The following is a 16,595-nucleotide window of genomic DNA, read 5'->3' as shown; positions in this document are numbered from 1 at the left end:
AAGATCATCCAATTCCGATAAGTATTTATGGAGATATGAATTTATTTTGACGTTGTAATTATTATCAAGCCGACCTGTGACTTATGTAGGCTCAAGAAGCCCAAACGTCATGTCTATTCATCCTTACGTTTTAGTATAAATTGGCAAGGACTTGAAGTCATTTCACACACATATTCTTGAGGTGATCTCCTCTCCATGTCTTGGGTTTTTGGAGAAGGAGAGAACAGAGAATACGGTGGCCTAGTTGATGCCCTAGCTCACACTCAGATGAATTATAGTATGATGAATTTCTATACACTGTTCAGGAAATGAAACCCTATGTCGCAGGTGGAAACAAATATGCTGTCATACGCAACGACTTCATGATAAGGATTATACGCAGACTTGGAGACATGTATACGCTGTTATGTATCTCTGTAATACGCAGGCCCTAATACGCATAGCAGCTGTCATGTATCACTGTAATTCGGAGGCACTAGATACGCTGGTCACTGATGCCGCTTATACACAGAATCATACACGTTGTACATACACACTATCATGGCATATATATATATATATATATATATATATATATATATACGTTGGGCATATACACAGGCATAGAACACCGTCTGTGATGACTCAAACCTAGCCACAGGACATAATGAAGAATCAGTCACGTTGGGCATATTCATGGTTATATATATATATATATATATATATATACGCTGGTAATATGCATAACACTGGGCAGTCACGCTAGAGCCGCAGTGATGAAGAGGTGCAGCACGTTGGGCAGTCACGCTTGAGCCGCAGTGATGAAGAAGTGTCGCACGCTGGGCAGTCACGCTGGAGCCACAGTGATGAAGAGGTGCCGCAGTACAACGCAGTCTACACGCTGTTCATGATCAGGATTCAACGCAGTCAATGAAGACTCCTTCATCACAGCAATAGCTACATATACGCAGGCTATGATATATGAATATATATACGCACAGTATTCTTGGATATATATACACGCAGGTGGAAATATATAAATTGTCATACGCAGCAAATGTATGTGGTTGACAGAATGGATATATATACTCGCAGGTGGAAACATATAAATTGTCATATGCAGCAACTTCATGATAAAGGGTCTATACGCTGTCATGGTAACAACATGATACATTGCTTCATGGAGAAACCCTATACGCTGTTATACGAGGAGACTTGTTAACACAAAAAGAACCAGTTTAAGAAGTCTGCCGAATAGGATCTATAGCCTAGTTGCTTTGCTAGGCTGGAAGCCATAGCGAGCAACTAACGCTTATATCAACAGAAGCAAATTGATACAGCATGATGAAGCAACGAGAAGGCAGAGGCAGCAGCATGATGGGCAACACCAAGATACATGGAGCAAAGGCAGCAGCATGATGATGATGCACAGTATTTTGAGCTGCATGATGATGGATAAGATCATGGACATGGTTAGCATGATGATAATCATGATTAGTGCAGCATGGTGCAGTATGCAGTGGTGCAGCTAGAGGACCAGATGCAACACGATGATAGGTGAAGGAGTCACCTTGGAGAATCAGTGGAAGCAGAATGTCTTCAACTGATCTCATCGTTATAGGAGATGATCTATGCTCAGATCTAGATAAGTCAAAGTGTTGACTTCTATTGTAAATGTACTATCTCTCTCTCTCTCTCTCTCTCTCTGCTAAACTTTGAAGATAAAAGAAGATTTGATCAAAGGGTTTCCCCACACATTGTGGGGTTTGTCTGACTCTAAATTCAAATATCTAAATTGGATTCTCAAATGTCATGATTTGTGAATCATAATAGTTATTCAATCAAATTATGAATTTTAATTTGTTGACATTTGAAACATCGGTAATTTGGCAACTGCAGGGTGCCGAGAAACGATTTGCTTCTCACATCGTAGTCTTAACAAGGCTTATGCAAGTGAAAGACGCATTCCAATCAATGGTATGCAGTTCTCTTTGAAATCAATGGAGGCAATCTCAATCTAATAGAGCAAAAGCACTGAAACAGTTGGTCGTTGATGATGAATAATGGGATATGGTGGAGTACCTCTTTGGCATTTACTAAGCCAATTGTGGATTTGCTTTGTATGTTTGACACAGATATGCCTAATTTGGGAGAGGTGTATGAGGGCATTGATTCCATGATAAAGTAGATAAGGTTGGTTATAAATGCCAAGGAGAATGATCCAGATGAATTCTTTTACAGAGAAGTAAAAGATATATTGACCAAAAGGTGGAACAAGATGACCACCCCATTGCACCTTTTGGCCTATGCAATGAATCCAAAATATTATGCTGCAAAGTTGCTAAGTGATCCAGAAAGAACCGCACCAAACAAAGACCTAAGGGTCACAGAAGGATTTAAAAATGCTTTTAGAAAGCTTTTTGTAGATCCCAAAATCGGGCTTTGGATTTGTGCACAATTTTCTCATTTTGTGGGATTTGAGGGTTGGGGTTGTGATATTGATTGTATGCGGGACAAGACCAGATTAAGTCCAATTGAGTGGTGTAACTTCTGTGGTGGGGCACTTCCACATATCCAAAAATTGGCCATCATGATCTTGTCACGGGTTGCTAGTTCCTCTTCAGCAGAAAGGAACTGGAGTACATACAGTTTCATCCATTCAGTGAAGCGAAACAGATTGAGCTCTAAGAAGGCTGAGGAACTAGTGTACGTTCATTCAAACCTTCGCCTTTTGTCACACAAGAGAGATGAATACAAATTTGGGCCCACCAAATTATGGGATGTGGAACCAGAGTTGCCTGACTTTGATATCACATTGAATGCCATGTCTCATATGACTTTGTTTGATGCGGAGTCACCAATAGGTGGATCTTCAAGTGGACATGGCAGCGATGTTCCCAGTCCCACTTCTAGAGAGGATGTAGAACTTTTTAGTGGCATGAATGAAGACATATTTGATGATATGTAAATGTAATTTATGATGGTGTTTTAACTTCTAAACTTTTGAACAACCATATGAATTATGAATATTGATAGTAGACTGCTAGTCATAGTTCATTTTATACTTTGTACTATGTAGTATGCATTATTAATTTTGGTAATGATGGTGTAACTTGTCATGTTGATAACTTGATGATTGAAATTTGAAACAAAAACTTGATGATATGTTGAATCATGAATGTTATAATAATCATTAATGATGACAACAATGTTTATGTTGAATTGATGATGATGAATCATGATAGATCATAGATGATAATTAATTATGTATTTTTAGTCTTTAGATCTAATCTAGATTCTAAAATATGAATAGTAATATGAATGGTAATATGAAATATTTATTTTTAAAATATGTGTGTGTGTGTGTCGTTTCCTGCCGTACCGTATCCAGAATTTTTGAAAATTTGTCGTATCCGTTTCATACCCCGTATCCGTATCCGTTTCACTGCAACTAAGCTCCCAAGAGGGCAAAATAATAAATACAATAGGTTGAATGGTCATTGAGGATGCCTAGTGGAATCCAATGTGTGCCAAGATGAATGAATGAGCTCCGAACATAGTGATAAAGGGGGTGGCCCCTTGATATCCAAGCAAATGACATATGGTGTCCCCCAAGTGTCTATGGGGGCACAAAACATCCTCATGGGTCTCTAAATGGATCAAACAAGCATGCATCCCATCTGTAAGGGCTAGAAGAACGATGCAAGCCCTCCCATTGTCTCCCATGGCAAGGCACATCCTCATCTGGGCCCTTGATCAGTTGTCAGGTGTGTGGTGCAAGAGTGGAGTCCGTTCGGCAAGGTGGTCGAAGTGCATCATCATTGTCCAATAGGTGGAACATGAGCAAGCAATAAATGGAACTGAAAGATCCCATGAAATGGCAATATGCTCTCTACTATGGTGGAGGCCCATGGGCTCTCAACGCTCACCCTACAATTGCCAATATGAACCTCTGGAGGTCTTGGACCCTGTATAGGGAGACCATTCCCAAGGTGAAGACCCACCCGCAATCCTGTATAAAATCCAATGCGTCCCCTCACCTTCCGGTACAACCAAACATTAGTAAAATTGAGTAAATGAGCTGACAAATCATAGATCCAAGTGGACACTTCATAGTGGCATGCCCTTCCATAGTGGGCTTTGGAACATACAAGTGTCCCCAAGTTCAAGAAAAACATTAACCTAGGACCCTATTAGGTGGTTTTAGCCTTTAAGGGGAGTGACATGTCCATGGTACATCCATCAAGAGTCAGGTGGCATGTGATATAATGATGGAACAGAGTGGGGCACCAAGGGAAGGCTCCAAGCCACATGCCACAGTACAAGGGTACCTATAATAAGGGAAGCCCACACTTGGGTGTATGAATGTAGGAGGGACCAATCGTGGTACATGAGTTACCCGGCCTTCGTTTTTCCACCCTTATTCATATGTTTTTTGGCTTTTATTGATTTTTCTTTTATAGCTGCTCGGGGCACCAAGGGATGAGAGCATGATGTGTAAGATATAGTAGTGGATACCCCCTTAAGGTGGGGCAGTTCATCGCCCACCAGGGGTTGGGACAATCATGGGTTCTTTAATGATGCAAGGGGCCAATATGAGGGGCCCTAGGAACCAAGGTGATGGCCATGATGATAGGGTTAGAGCTCATGTTTGGCTTTTGCCCACATGCTAAATTTGTATGACCGGGCCATCTTTTGCATTTTATGGCACATTTGTGGTTGAGTGGCCATATTATGCTTTTTCTTTTCTTTCTAGCTGCATCAACCTTTGGGGCATCGTTCCAAGCTTGACCCAAAGTGTGGGCAAGGGGAAGGGGAGGCTAACTCCTTATGGACCCAATGGACAAATGTGAACCTGGATGGGTAATATGGTGAATGGGGTTATAATGAGCGGAGGGGAGTGATGTATATGGTGTCGGGGAGCAAGACCACGCAACCAAAATCGGGGTTTCGCATGTAGTGCCACCCCTAAAGCTAGAAGCCAATAAAGGATATCCCACAGGACTAGGATACAAGATTAACCATCGAATCGGACAAAGGGGACAAGGGTACAAACGAAGCCCACTCTTTCCACCGAATCCCCCCACTAATTCATACCCACAAGTGTCCATGATAAATAAACAAAAATACCCAACTACACAATGAAAATCCATACCTTCGGGGTTGGAAGGCCCACCTTCAAACATACAATCATAACAGATGGGCAAGGGAGCATATGGCTGGCTCAGGTGGCCGAGATAGTGGCACATTGAGCTATATGGTGACTGCAAGGGGCTGTTGGATACCGGCAGAGGACCATCTAGGAGAACTTTTTTTCTCCTATGGATACTACCCACAAGTGGTGGGTAACAGGGCCTTGCTAGATTGTGCGGTAACAAGCCCCAAACCTCAAAAATATATAAAACAAAGGGTTTAATGAGTGTATCAAAAACCTTCATCTTGGATGATGTGTCCTAGAAATGAAACTGGAAGAACAGCAAAGGAAGTAAACCCCCTTGCACACATGTGGCAGGGATGCAAGGTTTGGACTGAAGGTAGGACTGTAAATCGCACCCCTCAATTAGTATGTGAGCTGGTGATCTCCACTAGTTTCCACCAAATAAAAAACAATGATGAAGCTTTGAGAGGACCTCTTTGGTATTATTAAGATCATGACCTTTGGTTTCCCAAGATTTACTGTCAGCTTCCAAAGATTGCACTTTCGCTTCCAAAGATTGTAGAACATGTCTAAAGTGTTGACTTACTTCCCTCTGTCATTGTTTTATCCATATGTTCTGAGGTTATTCTTATGTAGGTTTCTTTTTTTATTTTATTTTCAGCATTTTCTAGGAGATGCACTTGCACTCCCACATTGCACCCATACTAGCTGTACTCTTCAGTCCCATAAACCTAATTTTGTGGTCACTCATCAGATATAAATAAAATTAACTTATATTATAACCTTTCTGAGAGGTGAGGGGATAAAATTTTGAGTTGAAAACTCGAGGCCTGGCAGCCATTTGAGGCTTCAAGGTCTTGAAGGGCCTATTTATCTTTCATCTTTCTTAATGCATGTGTTACTGGTGACTTGATTTATCACTAAGTGACTTGAAGTGTGTATGGGTGTTTCAGGTTATAAATATAAGACCTATGCCACATCTGTAAAAATATAGTGTAGTAAAAGTATTCTAAAGGTTAAATATTTCCACATTTTGATGCATGACATAAAACAGCATAAGACAAACATTGAGAGCAATGTGTTCTCTATTCAAGTGAGTCATACAGAAAGCAGGAGAAAATAATCACATATACTACCATATATTCAACAACAACTCATGACCACAGTTACCTCCAAATCTTTGCGCCGAAATGTGCGTCCTCTAAGAACAAACTCCGGCTCTAGTAAGTCATGTGTGGGACTATAATCAGCTCTAAGAACAGCCAGAAAATAAGAAATGATCAGACTCATAACACACACAATGAAAGTGGACACGATAGCAATTGAAATATGAGTGAGCCAACATCAATAACAGATAATAGCAAATTTAAAAGTTCATTTTGTCCCAGGAAAACTATCATGTCTATAAATACTAGAAAACACCAGTAAAATGGTCCATCAAAATTATTGAAGCATTGCCTGCCATTGTAACAAATTTTGGAATAATGTGAGACGGGCCTTTTTCTGAAGAAAGAAAATCTCCTTCCACATAAGAGGTCTGAAGTTTAACGAGCAGTATTTTGTGCTTATCTTAATAAGATGGGTATATCATAGCCATCCAGACCATAAATGTAAAACCCAGATCATATAATCTTCCAAACATGTGTTTATCCTTGACTAATTTTTCCCAGAGCACAAATCCCAAGAAATGAATAACAACAGCCAGGAATATAGAAATTAAGAAGGTAACAATTAATAAATTCTCATATAGCAAAATCCCGTCAAAAAGGTTAGAAATTTTGAATTGCAAGTTTTTATTTTGGTACCATGATTGTACATATGGCAATTCTGATCATTGCATGTATATTTTTATCATCATAAAACATAGTTGAAAATACCCTACGATGATTTGTTGAGACTGGAATGCATTATGAACATGAAAATGATCACAGCCAGGCCCATGCTTAACACATGAACACTAAGCTTATACCAAACTAGTGCATACCTAATGTTATTAATACAATTTTCTACTATGAACCGATAGGTTCATCACCTATGGCTTGTATGATGATATATTCACAGTTACAACTTGCCATATAGAGGGTAATGAAAATTCCAATAAGTTTGAGGGCAGAGTAGAGCTATTGACCACAACCCCTACTTTCTTTGTGATAATAAGTTCCAAGGCACTAAGGGTCAATATCTTTTGAAAAACCCATACGATGAGGGAGCAAATGTAAAAGCTACTTTTCTATTTCATGGGGTATATTAACAACATGGCAACAACATTTGGAGACATAGTTGGCCATCTAGCTTTCCCTATTGTACAAAGACCATCCAAGGCAGAAACAATGTATAACTTAATCATCGAATTCCTTTATAGTGCCTTCAACAGGAATTGTGTTAAATTTGGCAACTAGGGCCAAACTTCACATTGGACAACTCATATGAGGCAGCTCATATTTTTCTTGGATTCCTCTCTTCGAGAGGTGTAGGATTGATCTAAAGATACCCCATTCTGACATGTACAAATGGAATTATGAATTTATTTTGATTATGGACAAATTGTCAAGGTCGGCCAGCAAACTCATGTAGGCTCGGAAGACCAACAGTCATGTCTATTCATCCTCAACGCTTGCCTATAAATACATGATGCCTCCTCATTTGGACACACTTCACTCACTCATATTCTCTCTCCTTCATTGACTGGGTACAAAAATCAGAAGCTGCTCTCCACACGTGCGAAGGGAAGAAAGGGTTTTCTGTTCCAGCGTTGACCAGATTTGACCGAAATTGCAGAGGCTGTTTTTGGACTGCATTGACCAAGCATCCTGTTTTGGTGCAGTTTTGGGTGGAGGAATCTTTTCCTAGCAGGCTGCAGTTCTGGGCACAAGAACGAAGGCAGTCTGACCTCTTGATTGACTAGCGTTGACTGTACTAGGGCTGGCCGCAAGGTTGACTTTTGTTGACCAGTCTTAACTGGACTTTTTCAGACTGTTTTGGGCTGATTGGACTTGCTGTGGGAGGCCAAAGGTGACTGGGTTTGACTGAGCTGAATTGGGGAAGAAATCTGCCCTGTTGACAGCGTTGACTTTCTAGTTAGGGCTTTATGTTTCTGTTGTTTGACTGATCAGATTTTCACTGTAATTGGACAAGTGAATATTATACATTGTACTCTCTATCTCTGCGGAACTTTTGAAGAATTGTAAAAAGAATTGATCAAGGGTTTCCCCACATTGGGGTTTGTCCCTCACTGGTGCCATATCTTGTGTCCTCTTGTTTTGGCTAAGTCTTCTACTGTTATTGTTTATGTTCTATCTGCATTTTACTATCATATTGATGTGATTGCTAAACTGGATATTGATATTGGGCTAATATAGAAATTTTAGTAAAATTGCTCTAAGCATAGAACATACCACTGTTACCCTAAAATTAACATGGTATCAGAGCCGAGGTGAAGACAAAGCCCAAGCAAGAGTGAAATGAGCAATCACCAAGAGGAGCAATCACTGATCAAATACAAGATTCAATGGCTTCCACATCCTACTTCAAGTCTGGTGATAAGCTTCATGAAAAGTCTGATTATCATGCATGGAAGATGTCTCTTGATTTGACATTAGAAGAGCAAGATGTGATGGATTATGTGCAAGGAAAGATTTTAGAACCTCCTTCTAATGTATCGGTTGCTACTAAGACCAAATACAAGAAAGGTGAAGTCAAAGCCAAGAAGATCACCAAGGATTCTATTCATAAGTATTTAGTTGCTTACATTTCCGATTTGAACACATCAAAGGAGATATATGACAAGTTGGTTGGCATGTTCAAATCTAGCAATGCAAATCAAATTCTTTTCTTCAAGAACAAGTTGAAGGATATAAAGAAAGGGAGAAATGAAGATATTCCATCCTACTTCATGAGGATTACTGAGATCAAAAATGATCTTCTTTCGATTGGAGAAGCTATTGCTAATAGAAAGCTTACCCTCATTGCCCTTGGAGGACTCCCTCGTGAATGGCACGTGTTCAACACTATTATTCTTAATAACGACAGGATTCCAAGTTTTGAAGAATCGTTGACTAGATGCTCTCAAGAAAAAACAAGGATGATGGAACTAGATATGCCTTCAAATAGGAATGATCCTACTGCATTCTCTGGTCATGCTAAAAAGAAGAACAATGCAGGTTCAAAGAAGCAATGTCAAGGAAGGTCGGGTTTCAAAAATGGAAGGGAAGATGCTTCATTTGCAACAAGTTTGGTCACTATGCTAGGGAGTGTCCTAATAGCAAGGATACACCTCATGATGATGACAACCACAACAACAACAATTTCAAGGGCAATAACAATCAAAAGAATGGCATATTCAACAACCAAGGAAAAAGGAATGCTCCCGCTTCTCATCAAGGAAATAGTCGCCCTCCCAAGAGATCAAGAAACACCAGGTATGATGAATTTAATGTTGTTGATAACAAACAAAAAGAATTCTATCTTATATCTGCCCTTTCTACTGCATCTCCTCCGCACCATTTGGGAAATTGGTTGATTGATAGTGGTGCCTCAAGGCACTTCACCTGGTATAAGGAAGCTCTTTCAAATTTGATTGAAAGGGATACAAATTTAGAAATTATCCTTGGCGGCAATGCCACCTATCCCATGAAATCTGATTGAAAGAGATACAAATTTAGAAATTATCCTTGGCGGCAATGCCACCTATCCCGTGAAGGGAGTTGGGAATGTTACTCTTCAATTGAATCAAGGTAACACCATTCATCTACAAGAAGTACTATATGTACCCGATCTAAAGAAGAACCCGGTATCTATCTCAGCGATGAAGGACAAAGGATTCAAGGTGGCATTCATCGATGGAAAGATACGTGTGTGGAATAAAAATTTTAAAGATGCATTTACACTTGGCTTCAGGGTTGATAGCCTATATCAGGTTGGAGGAAGCCCAATGGGAGCTATGTCTTGCGACACATCACTTCAATTTGAATTATGGCACCAGAGGTTTGCTCATCTACATTCTAAGGCTCTACCCGATGCAAGGAAGATGGTGACAAGTATGCCTGAATTTAAAGTAGAACATGAAGGTGTTTGTCAGGGGTGTGCCGAAGGAAAGCATACAAGGAGACCATTCCCCTCAAGTGATAGCAAGACTACTGACATATTGCAATTGATTCATTTTGATCTATCTGGAGCAATGCCCATGAACTCATTGGGAGGATACTTATATTATGCAACCTTTATCGATGATTTCTCTCGCAAGTCTTGGATATATTTCTTGAAAAAGAAGGATGAAGTATTCTCATGGTTCCGTTTTTTCAAAGCTTTGGTCGAAAATCAAACCAGGAAGAAGATCAAAATATTGAGGACCAATAATGGAACCGAATGCAAATCAAATGAGTTCAAAGATTATTGTAGAGAAGCTGGCATAAGAGGGAGACTACTACCGCATATACTCCGAGCAAAATGGTGTTATGGAAAGGAAGAACCGTTCTGTCGTAGAAACAAATTGTGCCATGCTTCATGATCAAAGCCTTCCGAAGTTCTTCTGGGCCGAAGCTGCAAACACCGCCGTGCATGTTCAAAATAGATGCCCTCTTCAAGCGTTGGACTCTAAGACTCCCAAAGAAGTTTTCATCAGTAAGAAACCTGATGTTTCCCACTTTAGAATTTTTGGTAGCCCCGTATATTTTCATGTGCCGAAAGAAATCAGAAGCAAATTAGAAGCTTCTGGGAAGAAAGGAGCATTTGTGGGCTACAGTGAAACTTCTAAGGAATATAGAATCTATGTTCCTGGTCAAAGAGAAGTGGAGATAAGTCATGATGTCACTTTCGATGAGGATGTTGCCCTTGGAAGGATTAGTAACCTTCTTCTTCCAAAGAAGGACAAAGAAGCAGATTCCGAAAAGCAGGGAGAACCGCAGGATGAGCAGATGCCCGATGTTGAAGGACCAATGGATCCCATTGATCCACCCCCTCATGAACCCTCATCCTCAAAAAGGAGACCCCCATGGCTTAGGAAGACTCTCAAAGATGCCGAGAGACATGTTGCACCAAGGGGGACATTTCGTGAAAGCAAGAAGCCGAATAGGTACCAAGCTCAGTTGCACAAAACGCTGAAACATTTCCAAGTTTCCGAAACGGGTACGCTTAGAAACGTCACCTCCCAAAAATGTAAACGTTGGTCTAAACGTCATGCGAAACATCATATATGTATATATGAAAAATATATATATATATATAAGTAAATAATGTTGATTTTGGGTAGCATCAGATGTGCCCTAGCTCCGAAATTTTCTGGAGGTGTTAGAATACATAAGATCTCCAGAACCCAGAAATCGTTTGGAGAAATTCCACCCGGATGAGGAGTTATTAAAATAATTAATATTTTTAATGGGTTCCGAAGTCTAAACTTAGGAAAATAAATATAAAAAAAATGGGTATTAATAAAGATATGGGTGAGAAGCTTCTAAGAGACGAGGATCAAGTTTGTTTTAATCTTAGCCGTTGATTAGAGACTTAATCTTGGTCGTTGATTCATCAATAGGAAAAGTATAAGACGAGGCTTGAGGATCAGTTGGAGATACACTTGAGAGATCAGTCAGTTCGATTTTTTTGGGGCGTGGTTTGCTGAGAAAATCGAATAAGTGATCTGTTGCAGTGAGAGGGGCAGTTCAGCAGAGGGACTTCAGTCCAAAACCAAGAATACATAGCAGAGAGGCATAGCAACACCAAGAGACACAATGCAGAAGGAAAGCTCTGATGCAGTGTCGCAGTGACGCAGAGGGAGAGCTCTGACGCAATGTCACAGTGATGCAGCAACGCAAAGGGAGAGCTCTGACGCAGTGACGCAGAGGGAGAGCTCTAACGCAGTGATGCAGAGGGAGAGCTCTGACGCCACGACACAGTGTTGTTGTGACGTAGCTCCTACAGGAGGTGACATAGTTCTAGCGCAGAGCTTGGAGCTGCCATCGCTGCCCAACACTGGGAACAGTGCAGTGACCTGTGGGGTTTGTTCATCTGTCTCTGAATAGAGGTACTTCTGTCGGGTTTATTCTCTGTTGGGTGAGGCGAATTTGGCAGCCTGGTTGTATTCAGAAATCTGCTTAATAATATAAACCCTCTGTATGTTGCACCGGTTTTCCCGCATTGGGTTTTTCCAGGGACAATTGTCCAAAAATAACAGTGTCCCTTGTGTATTTGTCTCATTTCATTCCAATTCATGATCTATATGTATGTGTAGTCTGCAATAATGTTGTCATCGCTATTTAAATAATTAAATAACTTGTTGAATGTAAAAACAAGTAGGAGATGGTAAACCACTGATTGCAGTAGGTAAACCACTGATTGCAGTAGGATTTCTGATGTGTAGATTCAGAAATTCTCACAAATACCACATTATCTTGCAAGAAAAAAAGGGATAAGACCCATAGATGACAATTTAGAAGGAAAAACAAGTTTATATTAACTCTCATAGATGATTACATGATGGTTGAGTTTCGGTCAAGTTTCAGAGTTTCGTGTACGGGTACAGCCTGAAATGTCGGGTTCCTAGAAGTTTTGTGCAACATAGGGGTACTTAACTACTATGAGCACCATTGTTCAATCTGAGCCTTGCAAATTCGAAGAAGCTGCCAAACACCAGGTTTGGAAGAATGCGATGAATGAAGAGTATGAGTCGATTATGAAGAATGATGTCTGGGATGTGGTCCCTAGACCCAAGGACAAATCTGTTGTGACCTCAAAATGGCTCTTCAAGATCAAGCATGGAGCTGATGGAAGTGCTACAAAATTCAAGGCCAGATTCGTTGTTCGAGGCTTCTCTCAAAAGGAAGGCATAAATTATGATGAGATATTTGCACTGGTTACCCACTACTTCAGAAATTCTCACAAATACCACATTATCTTGCAAGAAAAAAAGGGATAAGACCCATAGATGACAATTTAGAAGGAAAAACAAGTCTATATTAACTTTCATAGATGATTACATGATGGTTGAGTTTCGGTCAAGTTTTGGAGTTTCAGCTACAGGTACGACCTGAAACGTCGAGTTCCTAGAAGTTTCGTGCAACATAGGGGTACTTAACTACTATGAGCATCATTGTTTAGCCTGAGCCTTGCAGATTCGAAGAAGCTGCCAAACACCATGTTTGGAAGGATGCGATGAATGAAGAGTATGAGTCGATTATGAAGAATGATGTTCGGGATGTGGTCCCTAGACCCAAGGACAAATCTGTTGTCACCTCAAAATGGCTCTTCAAGATCAAGCATGGAGTTGATGGAACTGCCGAAAAATTCAAGGCCAGATTAGTTGTTCGAGGCTTCTCTCAAAAGGAAGGCGTAGATTATGATGAAATATTTGCACTGGTTACCCGCTACACCACCATTCATTTGATTATAGCCCTTGCTACCTTGCAAGGATGGAATCTTCATCAAATGGATGTCAATATTGCCTTCTTGCATGGTTCACTTAAGGAGGAAGTCTATGTAGAACAACCTGAGGGGTTTGAAGTTCAAGATCGTCAAACACATGTATGCAGATTGAAGAAAGCCCTTTATGGGTTGAAGCAAGCACCCCAGGCTTGGTATGAGAGGATCGATAGCTATCTAATGAAGCTAGGATTTACGAGAAGTGAAGTTGATCCAAACCTTTACTTTAAGGTTGAGAATGACAAACCTTTCATCTTGGTACTCTATGTGGACGATCTGTTTCTGACAGGTGCAGACCCTCTTATTCATCAATGTAAGAGGGAGTTAGCTTTTGAATTCGAGATGAAGGACCTAGGATTGATGCATTACTTCCTAGGGTTGGAGTTCTGGCAAAAGCCAAAAGAGATTTTCCTTTCTCAAGGAAAATATATTGTGAAGATACTTGAAAGATTTGGGATGGTGGATTGCAAGTCCGTGACTACTCCGATGGAACCTAACTTCAAGAAGTTATGCGAAAGTGCTGTTGGGCCCGATTTAGGAAATCCTTTTGAGTATCACCAACTCATGGGGGGCCTGATGTTCTTAGTAAACTCCTGTCTGAACATATGTTTTGTATTGAATAAATTTAGCCAGTTTATGGTCGAGCCTCATCACATACATTGGATTACTACCAAGAGTCTCTTGAGATATCTTCGGGGCACAATCACTTATGGACTAAGATACATTGTCGGGAATGTGAGGCTCCATGGTTACTCTAATGCAGACTGGGCTGGCAGTGTGGTGGATCGTAAAATCACATCTGGATGTTGCTTCTCTCTAGGTTTTGCTTCGATATCGTGGATGAGCATAAAGAAGAAGCCGGTTGCCTTGAGCACCGCTACAGCTAAATACATTGCTGCTAGTTTAGCCTCCTGTGCAGCTGTTTGGTTGAGGAAGCTCTTTAGTGAGTTGTTTGGACATGTACTGGATACCACCGTGATCTTCTGCGACAACCAGAGTGGGATTCGTCTTTTGGAGAATCTCGTGTTTCATGACTGCTCCAAGCATATTGATATCAGGTACCACTTTATCTGGGATATGGTACAACGGGGAGCAATAAGGCTCCAACACATTGGGACTGATGATCAGGTCGTCGATATTCTTACAAAGCCCCTAGGGAAGGTCAAATTCTTAACCTTCCGTGAATGACTTGGAGTCATGGAGAGACCCTCTTATGAGGGTCTCGTATGAGATGGATGTTGAGCTCTAGGAGCTCCGGGGGGGCCTGGGGTACTTCTTGGAGCGATGAGCGACCATAGGGTGAGTGGTTCACCTTCCCCTATTGGTGCGCAATGTACAGGGTGAGTGGTTCAGCTTTCCCTATGATACCCCATGGTGGCATATGCATAGGATGAGTGGTTCAACTTCTCCTATGGCATATGAGCAAGACGAGTGGTTCACCTTCTCCTGCCGGCACATCCTACCCATGTAGTCCGGGACTCATGGGAAGTACCCCTCATCTAGTCAATGAGTAGGGAAATGAGGATAGGAACCATAGTACTACCGATGGACACATCATGTACTACCGTACTCCCTATGCTAGGACGTTGATATTGATCTGGGATCAATGGAAACTAACTTCGGGTCAGTTAAAAGTGGTATGACGGGTCAGTAGAGAATGGTATGATACACTCTCGATCATTTCTTCTTTCTTCATAGTTCAGCAAAGCAGAGGCAGCGATGGTATAGATTGTTAAACAGTTTTGCAAGTGAAGTTCTCTCTAGCTGAGAGGGAGTGTTAAACTTGGCAATTAGGGCCAAACTTCACATTGGGGTTTGTCCCCGGCTGGTGCCATATCTTGTGTCCTCTTGTATTAGCTAGTCTTCTACTATTATTATTTATTTTCTATCTGCATTTTACTATCATGTTGATGTGATTGCTAAACTGGATATTGATATTGGGCTAATATAGAAATTGAAGTAAAATTGCTCTAAGCATAGAACATACTATTGTTATACTAAAATTAACAAATTGTCCACAAAGTAATTGTTGTAACTTTTGCTTCTCTTTTGTGGGTTATTTCAAGCATTGAGACCTAGTAAAATTGTACAACCACTAGCTTTGAGATATTCCATAGCATAGAAGCATGGAAAATATGAATCAAGTTATCGCATTGGTATGCAAGTTGTAAGAAAGAGTGACCTAACAAAACTAAGCCATTGAAAAGCTTTGTTGGCAACATGAGACTCCTCTTGTATACTATCAAATAAGAGACATGCAAAATCCTTTCTGTGAAACACCAAGCAAAAGAAGCAAGTACATTAAGTTGCCCTTTCCTAAATACAAATGTAGTGGTATAAGAGCAAAGATTTATGGCATGGTTGATATCAACAGATATGTGTTTATCTTTTGTGGATATCCAAGAGGGACTAAATAGTAAATACTAGCGTTGTTGTTTCTAAAAGAACCCAAAAGAGAGATGTAGAATAATATCCATGTTGATGTTTGTTTCCCAGCCAGGTACTTCTGCATAGGCCTAAGCGTATAGTTGTGTGGAAGTCGCCTAATAGACCCTTAACCTTAGTGATTGCTTTAGTGATTAAAGTAAATTCTTTTTATAAGATTGTGAGGAAAAAAGTTCGTTCACATACAAAATATTTAAAATATCTGAAATATATAAATATCCACAAGGATGAATAATATATATATAATATTTGAGTACAAATTGATATCGTCAAATACAATGATGGGTCCCATATAAATATTAGGCATAGTGCCCTTTCGAAAGGAGTCATGTCTTCTGAGGCATACCCCTCCATAATTAGTAAATATTATTATTTATATTATTTATTATTTGTATTATACCATATTCATGTTCCGAACATTGCCCTCCGCTACAGAAATGCTTTGTCCTTAGAGCATATGGATGAAAAAACGTGTTATCTTTTTCTTTGTCTTGTAATCTATTCACATCTTTCCGAATTCTTGGAGTTGTCATCTTTAGAATGATATAACATGATATGAACTTCTAATTGTGGTAAAGAATTGTCGAACTGTGAAATGATCTAA

General features: G+C 40.2%; 1 protein-coding gene across 4 annotated transcripts in view; it reads right to left on the bottom strand.

Moving 5' to 3' along the window:
- Positions 1–16,595, bottom strand: part of LOC149230853 (uncharacterized) — a 404,135-nt gene that overhangs the window by 339,902 nt on the left and 47,638 nt on the right. For all 4 annotated transcript variants that reach the window (XM_089379080.1, XM_089379081.1, XM_089379082.1 and 1 more), the window contains one exon: positions 6,308–6,389. In XM_089379080.1, coding sequence (XP_089235206.1) covers positions 6,308–6,389 — 82 coding nt within the window. The remainder of the gene's footprint in view (positions 1–6,307; positions 6,390–16,595) is intronic.

The sequence above is a fragment of the Pinus tabuliformis genome, chromosome J (assembly GCF_031772625.1).
Source record: "Pinus tabuliformis cultivar Carrire ecotype Pingquan chromosome J, CPIR1, whole genome shotgun sequence".
Taxonomy (NCBI): domain Eukaryota; kingdom Viridiplantae; phylum Streptophyta; class Pinopsida; order Pinales; family Pinaceae; genus Pinus; species Pinus tabuliformis.
Note: the sequence above shows the minus strand (reverse complement) of the source record. Positions and strands in the feature narration are given on the sequence as shown.